Here is a 9,803-nt window from a genome sequence, read left to right on the forward strand (position 1 = left end):
TTTCAGCAAGCGGGTCTGGCCTAGGGAGAATTTTAAATAGGGACAATTTTAATCAGAATTTTAATTAACACAGCGTTAAATATTTGTTTTTAATTGGCTTTTATTGGGGACAATGTTTGTGTTGTTTTAATATGCTGTGAGCCGCCCTGAGTCCTGTAGGGAGAAGGGCGGCATATAAGTTTAATTAATAAATAAATAATAAATAAATAAATAAATAATTATAAAACATTTAACATTATGTATCTTCAGAAGTTGTCATTAATGAGTGCTGTGTTGCATGATAAGAGCCATGAAAGCTTGTCTGAAATCATCTCCATTGGTTCTCTATGGTCTCCTTTTTATTATCTGCATTTTTTCTGTTAGTCTTTATAATCTGTTTGTGACTTGTCTGATTAAGATATTTTTAATTATATATTTGAGTTAGTTGACTGTGTTAGATACTGTTGCTCAATTATGCACAGTGTGTTGAATCCCATTTAGAAATATAAGAAAGGCAAACTTTATTCATACTAAATAAATGCAACTCCCTAAGATCCACTTTTGAAACCCTGAAAGCATGCTACGATCGTGCTCTCAGCAGTATATTTTTTGTCCCCCTATCTCTAGAAATTAAGGGAGCTAAGTCTTTATGCATGCTTCCGAATTTACAACCCCCTCCCAAAGAAGCAAACATTTCTGTTATCCTAGGCCAAAAGAAGTTACCCTTTCCTGATGTAGACTACAGATGACCAAAATATAATCCTCAGGTACATGGACCTAAGAGCCTTTCCAATGGTTTTCATCATTTTCTACCCATTTAATATGATGATCCAGATAGTACAATATGGATCACTGGCTTTCTTTCTGCAATTAAACCAAGCAGTGTGGTGTCTGTCATCCATCTGATTAACTGATGAGAATACTTGAAAGGACCAAGTCACTCTTTGATAACTGCGATTAGTTGTAGGAAAGCAACAATCAACAGTAAATCAATCAAAGCAGAAGACTAAGTGATGGAGAGGGATGAAGTTTGAGTGTTCAAAATTATGTGTATAGGAAAGAATGCATGTTTGTGGCACAAATGCATGTTGATTGCACAATACAGCAATCTGTGTAGATCTTGGGGCTGAACATTGCCCATTAATGTTTTAGGCTATGTACTCATGATATAAATGCAATTGATTGCAAATTATTTGTTATAATTGCTATTGTGTAATAGTAATAGTATAAATACAAAAAATTATGCTGAAAAAAAATTATACTACATGAGATGGGAAATACATACATACATACATACATACATACATACATATATACATACATACATATCCTTAGATCATAAATTAGTTCTCTTAGTTTTCTGTTCAAAATGTGTTATGAAGATTAATTGAATTTGTATAGCCCTATTAAATAATTCTTCTCACTTTTATATTTTTTGTTTCTCTTATTTCCTTGTTAGAAATATTGTAGAGCATTGTAAGATAATGGTATTACTGCTAATAACAGTAGATTCTGTTTTTGCTGTAGGAAATACCAATCGGCTAATTCATTCACTGTCTCTAAAGTAACAGGTGAGGATTTATTTTTATGATACAACATTCATATTGATAAATCTCTTTATAGCAAATATTTGGGTGTATTTTTTCTTGTTTAATTTCAGTACAAGCTATCACTTGTGAAACTACGGTAGAACAATTATGTCCATTTTATAGGCCAGCCACACACTGCCCAAGGTAAATCTTTTCATTATTGTTCCCATCCTATGAAAAATGTTTGTAACTAATCACACAATAATGTTAAGCATTCTATGTGATTATTGATTTTTTTCAGAGACATAAAACTTTTGTCATTTTTTTGAATGTCAAACTGTTAAGATGTAAAGACTGCTACACTTTATGAGTATAATACAAGACATTAAACTGCCCAATCTCTATTTTACAATCAGGTTTTTCCATTAATTGCAAAGATCTACTGTAGTTATGTGCATCAGTGCATATACAGTACTAAACACTGGTGGCAAAGCAAGATTTGTTGAAAAATCTTCAAGCATCCCATGATCTACTCTACTGAATTGATATGACAGAACAACACTTTAACAAGCAATGCATTCTGTTTTAAATGTTTATACATTTGTCAATAGAACTGATTAGCCAGAGAGGTGATAGGATCCTTTTCATTTGTATAAAAAATGGACAGCTTTCTGTTGGGGGTATTTTAATATGAATAGTTCTTAATAGAGTATTGGACTTGATAGTAGAACTGGCTTCTGTGGTTCTGTTATTCTATAATATTTCTTGTTTACATTCAGTACAATGATAACATTTGCCTTCATGTTATTATAGTATACATATAGAATCCTTAATCTTTATCTTTCCCCTCAATTTTTAAAGGATCCACTGTCCTCACAACTGTATGCAGGCAAATCCACATTATGCCCGAGTGATTGGAACTATAATTTATTCTGATGTAAGTATGATAACTTATTTTCCTCTGGAATATGATTTAAAAAGCTTAAAATATATGGCCATAAAATAAAAATAATAGTAATATAAAAAACAGCTACTCCCACTCTCACCAGAAAATGGAAACCACACTAAAGTGAAAGAAACAGTATGACATGTTATACATGACATATGTATAAATCTTTTTGTAATTTAAGGGAAGATACACCATTTTAAACATCAATATTTATATCCAGAGACATATAGGTATTTATACATTTTGGGGAAGATGTATGAATATCAAAAGTATTGCATGAAAATTTTAAAATGTTGTATAATTTTTCAGTTTCCTCAAAATCTTTCAACCACAGTGAATAAGCCATCTTCTCATTGATGAGAACATTTGTATTCAAAATGCTGACAGTTCTCAAATCTTTGGCTAGCTGAGATTGGGCAACTTGGGGAAAATTCTTTTCCTTCTCAGCAAATTTTATACTTGTGGAATCCATATACAGGGAGTCTTCAACTTACAACCATTTGTTTAGTGACTGCTCAGAGTTACAACAGTACTGAAAAAAGTTACAATGGGTACTCCCACTTACAACTATCACAGGATCTCCATGTCACATGATTGACATTCAGATGCTTGGCAATTGATATGCATTTACGATGGTTGCAGCGTTCTGGGGTCTTATGAACGCCATTTGCGACCTTCCCAGCCAAGCTGTCCTACTATCGCTTAATCTGAATCAACAAGTGGACATTAGGAAAAACAGGATACTGTATAAATTCAGTTAATATTTTGTAAGTCAACACTACTTTCTAACAGGGGAATTCTTCTATTCTGTATTTCCCTCAGATGTCCAGTATCTGCCGAACAGCAGTACATGCTGGAGTAATTCGCAATGAAGGCGGCTTTGTTGATGTCATGCCAGTGGATAAGAGAAGAATGTACACTGCTTCATTTCAAAATGGCATTTTTTCAGAAAGGTACAAAGCATGCCTTTAGAGTACACCTGATACTTTTTATTGTGTTACTGGAGAAGGCATTGCTTTTTTTTCCTTTGATTCAATTGTGTCTGATTCTCGGAGACTGCCTGGATCAAAGTTTTTCAGAAGTGCTTTTCATTGCCTTCTTTCTAAGTTGATAGAAAGTGACTGGCTGAAATTCACCCAGTTAGCTTTGTGCCCAAGACAGGATTAGAACTCAGTTCTAGTCTCCCAGATTCTAGTCTGATGCCTTAATCACTACATCAAACTGGCTCTCATTCAATTATCTTACCAATCTACAATTAAGAATAATCATGTTAATTATCATCCCATCAACCTATGTTGCCAAATTAGCAAGTTCTACATGAAACCTTTCTATCATAAATTTGCCAATTGGATGATCCAGAAAAACAACTAAATTGCAGAACAAGTAGGTTTCTTCCAGATTATTCAAGTGTTTATCAGTGTGTAACCCCAGATCACCCAGTTGAGAAGTAGTTCAGTTTCCTAAGGAATCTTCTGTTTATTTGGAGGTGCCTTTTATCTCAATCCCCGAGAAACATTGTGGCAGATGCCATCTGCTTCTGCCTCCTTCAGCTGATAAATCACATAAAAATACTTTTATGCTGAATCCTAAAAAAGAAGTAAAGCAGCTGTATTCTTGCCCTTTTATTATTTAATATAGCATTTACAATAATGACATAATATTGGCCCTTGCAAAAAAATGACATGTCATTCTCTAGTTTTCACCCATCTCTATTTATAGATAATGTAGCTAACTTTTACCAAGTCAATTTGTGGGGGCACTAGGATATTTCTGCCTTAGAAGAAAATTAGAAATTAGCTACAATAAAACAAAGATATGTTTTAATTAGATAATTTACTAAATTACTCTTTTAAAATTAGCTAACTTAATTAAAACTTTCTGACTAGTTTCATAACTGAAAAATTAATTATAGTCAATCAAGTTAGTTAAGGACTTCAAGAATATAGCTATTTACGTTCCATCTAGATTCAATAAATATACCTCTAGACTCAACAACTATTAACTCACAATACAATCATAAAAATACATATCTCCCTTATGGTTATTATATTTGTAAGCCACAAAGGCAACTAATATGTATCTGCAGCAGTCAGACTATTTAAACAAGATTATAAATTTCTTAATGTGCAGTCCCCAAATCTGCAAATCTGCCTTGGAAATCATTCAATCTAAATTTCTGAAAGCCATCTGGTGTCTTTCAATCAACAATGGATGCAGTTCTTTAGGCAGAATGTGGTTTTGTTCCTGCTAAGATCCTGCTGATTTAAATTCTAGCTAAAACAAATATTTGGTAGCAAGTCTTTGGTGGCCTTCATTTTTTTTGACAATTACATTCAGAGAAAGACACAAATATACCTTGACCTGTCCTATTGTGGGCTGCCTCCTTCAGGTATACTCTCACTGAAAACTATGACAGAGCTCAAATTGAGGCATCCAAAAAGATATTCTAAACTTTATACTTCCATTATGAAATTCTTGTAAATGTTCCTTCATCACACCTAGATATTTTTATGGTATTGTCCATGTGCAAGAAGCACATTTAAATAGGAATGAATCAATACCTTGCTTTCAGTGGTAATGTTGTGAAGATACTGTAATATTCCTTGGTAAGACTGTCCCTGAGTCTACTCAGAACTGAAGTTGTCTTTGTGACTTATATCAAATTTAGATCTTGAGCTCACTGCACTTCTTGTTAGTGTAGCAATTATAGATGGGCTTTTGTGAGATCAATGACATTTCTAGAAAGGCCATAGCATTTCTAGTTATTGATAGAAATAACTATTGCTTTTGCCATTAGCTATACAGTAAATTAAACATGCTACAGTAGTGGCCAAAATTGTGGAAACCTTTTGGGAAAAGTGTACAGTAGAAATGCCACCTTTGGTTAAGTTTCCACCATTTTTTCTTCTAATTTCTTTATAACTGTAGCCTTGTTCACTTAATAATACTATTTTACATCACTTTCTGGGCAACCAGTCAACTCTTTGCACCATTACTTTAATTTTATTACGTTTTACAAGCTCACTAAACGAAAGAACACAAAAAACCCAACCAACTTGATAGTGATCACATAATGTCCTCCTCTCAGCTTCAATACATGACATCAATAACTGAATCCTACTGTGATCTGATTGACTCATTGCCAAAACAAGATGACATCTGATTGGCTCTCTAAACACTCATGGTCATTGGCTACAATCAGATGAAGGAAAGCTACCTAATATCAACCTAAGCAAGTTGTACTTCCTTTTTTTAGTTATTTGGCTATAACTTTTCATAGAATACAGTACATATAATTGAACAAACTTTGTTGCATTACATTCCTAATTAAATTATCTTTCCATTGATATATAATTTTATGGCACTACTCCCAAAAAAAGTGGTGTTATTAGCCATCAACCTCAAAAATACACTTTTCCCAAAAGGTTTCCACAATTTTGGCCACTATTGTATGTAACTTGACTATGCTGTTCAAATATTTGTAGGTCATCTTTCTTGTAATGACATATATAAGTATATAAATTTAATAGAGAGGTCCATATGTAAAATGAGAGTACATGATAAGATTAAGTTCCTTCAAGCAATTGGTTCTTTATTTTTCTGTTACAGTTTACAGAATCCTCCAGGAGGCAAAGCATTCAGAATATTTGCAGTGGTTTGAAGATAAGAAAATGGCTTCTATAATATCAAATGCAAATTTTTACAAGAATTTAATTTTGATGTGCTTCAAGTTTGTATCATAGTGTATTATGGTTGTACAGAAGATATATACTATTTGGTGATTTAAAAAGTGTTTAACTGCATGAGAATCTTAATGAAGAACAATTTAAAATGTTAAACATTGGAAATTCAATTTGAGAACTGATGATGATGATAGAAAAGTATATTAATCCTGTGTTAAATATTGCTATATTTTCTTAGCATTTATTTCTATGCAGTGCATTCAAAACTCATAAATGTTCCACATTTTTTTAAAAAAAACAGACTATATTATTAGTATGGTTAAATTTTATATATGCCACTAATATTAACTGAAAAAGTATATTTATGATAAAACCTATAACTCTTGTATATAGAATATTCCATTGTTTAAAACTAAAAAAAAGTCCCTGAAGCAAGGTAAAAAAAAATTATAAAAAGATTAGGAAGCATTGCCAGTTTTACATAATTTTTCCACTGCCTTACAGATAAGTCTTTTTACAAAAGAATGTCATTATCTTTGAATATACAAACACACACAGTAGTAGGTTCATTATTATAATAAATTTTAAAATTGCATTTTGGTAAATGAACTTTTTTTAAAAAAATAGGAAAACATGGTTGGATCCCACTAATGACATTACAGCATTACATCATAAAGTGCAAACATAGTCATGAACAAAATCAATTAAATTGATTTTAATTTTATCCATGTACAGACATCAGTAGGAATGACATTTGAATACAGGTAAACCTCAAGTTACGAATGTAATAGAACTTGCCAATTACATTCATAAACCAAGGATTCGTTGATTGGATCACATTAAATTAACATGATCCCTCTCTGCTTTCCCCAATGCATTTTCTAATCAAATGCACAGAATGAGATGAGTGTCCCATTTCAGGGTGGGGAAGACCATGAGGGGGGGCTAGTGTTGCAACAGGCCACCTGCTTCTGACCACCCAAGGCCTCCCCCGACCCACTGAGATATCGCATGATCTCTTGGGGTCCCCATAATTGCTTCCCTCCCAGGATCCTGCCCCGCCGGGTCTCCACAAGCCCAGTGGGGCAGGATGGAGGGGGAAATAGGCAAGGGGCATGTTGCAACGTTTCTGCGGTTGGTCATAAGAGCAAGCGACTGCTGTGCTGCTGCAACATATGTAACTTCGGGACTGGATTATAAATACTTTTTGGGGGGAGGGGATCGTAATTTTGAATGGTCGCTAAATGAACTGTCATAACTCAAGGAATACCTATATACCTTTAGAACTGAGTTAAAGTGATTAGAGTTGTTTTTAGGTCCCCTAGTCAGTCTTTAAAATGTCTTGCATAACCTTGCAAATAGTATTGAGTAGATATTAATTAGATCACACAATATTGATGAAGTGTAAGAATGTATGATATTGTGCATAAGTACTCTTTCTTCATCTGGCATACATTCCTGCAGGGCAGGACATAATGCCAAGGATTATAATCCCAGTATTATATTTTTCTATCAGTGAATTTAATTTCTTTCTAACAAGCGCTACGCATTAAATAAATCATATTGTGGTATATTCAGAGTATATTCTAAGGCTGCCCAGAATCACTGCTGAGTTGAACAGTCTTAGAAATCTAAATTATAAATAAATAAAGCTGGTGACAGTATCAAATTTTCTAAGAAAATTGTGTTATGAAACACTGTAAAATTAATAAAAACTTATGTTTTGTTTTTGTAACTTTATAATTTGGTATTTTTTTCAAGATATTTTCAGAAATGCTGTTCTTCATACATGCTTCTTAAGACAGTCTTTTTTGGTAATTTTTCCTATACATATTGCAGTATTTGTTTTACTACATATACTACCTCTTGTAGTTAGATAAGTATTTGTAAAAATTTTGTACATATCCCAGAGTTGGTAAGGGATATTACCTCTGGGGCAGGAAAGAGTTCTGTAAAGTGGGGAAGTTCCCAAGAAGGCCAGCCATCTTATCTACATACAATGCAAGTTACAAAGAATGGAAACTCTGAGGTTGTCTCTTGATCACCAGACTTGTGAGATAATTCTATTCTGGCAAAGGCAGTAACATGATATCCTGATATTGCTCCATGTATGGGATAATGTTTCAACTCCTGAGTTATATGAACAACTGAGCAATTTTACATCTTTAAGGCAGTCATCTTCATAGGCTTCCAGGAAAAAGAATAATTCAATACAAACAGTACACTTAAAACCATATACTTTGTAAAAATTACCATGCAAATACACATATATATCTGTGTATGGATTTATCAGGTCTTTGGCTAATACGTATAAGTATAAGTATATATATACAGGAAGTTTTTCAGACAGACCGGTCTGATTGATTACGCCAAGACCTGCATATATGCAGGTCTTGGTGTATTCGGGTCTTTTCCCGTGTAAGATTGAGAGTATCTTGGCGACGTTTCGACGAGGTCCCACTCGTCATCTTCAGGCTGGGGTCTTCGGCTTCGTGCCTGTGTGAGCAAAGTGTGATCGGAGCTGCTGTCTCTCTATAAATATTGGTATAGAGAATATAAATATTTATAGACGGCAGCTCCGATCACACTTTGCTCACACAAGCACGAAGCCGAAGACCCCAGTCTGAAGATGACAAGTGGGATCTCGTCGAAACGTCGCTAAGATACTCTCAATCTTACACGGGAAAAGACCCGAATACGCCAAGACCTGCATACCTGTACCCGTGAAAATCTACGAAAACAAATATATATATGTAGGTCTTTGGTTATTCGGGTTTTCTCCCGCGTAAAATTGGAAGTGTCTTGGTGACGTTTCGACGAAGTCCCATTCGTCATCTTCAGGCTGGTGTTTTCAGCTTCGTGCTTCTAGGAGTAATGAAGCATGAAGCTGAAAACACCAGCCTGAAGATGACGAATGGGACTTCATCGAAACGTCGCCAAGACACTTCCAATTTTATGCGGGAGAAAACCCGAATAACCAAAGACCTACATACAAACACCCGCGAAAACCTCAGAAAACACACACACACACACACACACACACACACACACACACACACACACATATATATCGCCTTGTAGTCCCTTCACAACAATAGTGAAATATTTCTGATAGGTACCCCTGTCACCTCTTTTCAGCAGTTGCAATTTCCAGAGCAATCTTAATTTGCTAGTACATAAATTACTGTACATGGTTATCCTTATCTAGAAATGGCCATAATGGAAGTGTAATTATAGCTGTTGAGTCAGCTGGAACTGGGCAGAGACTTTTGGAGATGGAGGCCATTTATGGTATAACAGTTTTGCCTTCAAAAGAATCACCATGAAGTCAATGTGTCTCTTCAGGGGCAGAACAATTCCATCCAATTATAGGACACTCTTTACAAATTCCTGGATAAAGGAACTGCCTATTCATAGTGATTCTGCTTTCTTAGGATTTAGCCAAAGCTCAATAATCTCATAATTAATTCAGTGCAAGTACCATTTGACTCTACTCACCCTGTGTGGCTTAAAATATAATAGACCATAAAAACAAAACAAGATGGATCTATACAAGAATATAGGCAAAAACACATCAACAAGGACCTCCATACATCAACCCAAAGTCCAAGAGTATATCATTAACACACATTATTTAAAAGCTGAGAAGCGGCTTTTAAATAT

At 34.3% G+C, this 9,803-nt stretch overlaps 1 protein-coding gene across 1 annotated transcript in view; it reads left to right on the plus strand.

The window, feature by feature from the left end:
* The window catches only part of LOC107285072 (cysteine-rich secretory protein LCCL domain-containing 1), a 31,847-nt gene extending 22,381 nt beyond the window's left edge, over positions 1-9,466 (plus strand). The window contains exons 8-12 of the mRNA XM_015813221.1: positions 1,507-1,550; positions 1,640-1,712; positions 2,370-2,445; positions 3,280-3,410; positions 9,349-9,466. Coding sequence (XP_015668707.1) covers positions 1,507-1,550; positions 1,640-1,712; positions 2,370-2,445; positions 3,280-3,410; positions 9,349-9,466 — 442 coding nt within the window. The remainder of the gene's footprint in view (positions 1-1,506; positions 1,551-1,639; positions 1,713-2,369; positions 2,446-3,279; positions 3,411-9,348) is intronic.
* Positions 9,467-9,803: the final 337 nt, after the last annotated feature.

The sequence above is a fragment of the Protobothrops mucrosquamatus genome, unplaced genomic scaffold (assembly GCF_001527695.2).
Source record: "Protobothrops mucrosquamatus isolate PMUCROS unplaced genomic scaffold, P.Mucros_1.0 scaffold144, whole genome shotgun sequence".
Lineage (NCBI taxonomy): Eukaryota > Metazoa > Chordata > Lepidosauria > Squamata > Viperidae > Protobothrops > Protobothrops mucrosquamatus.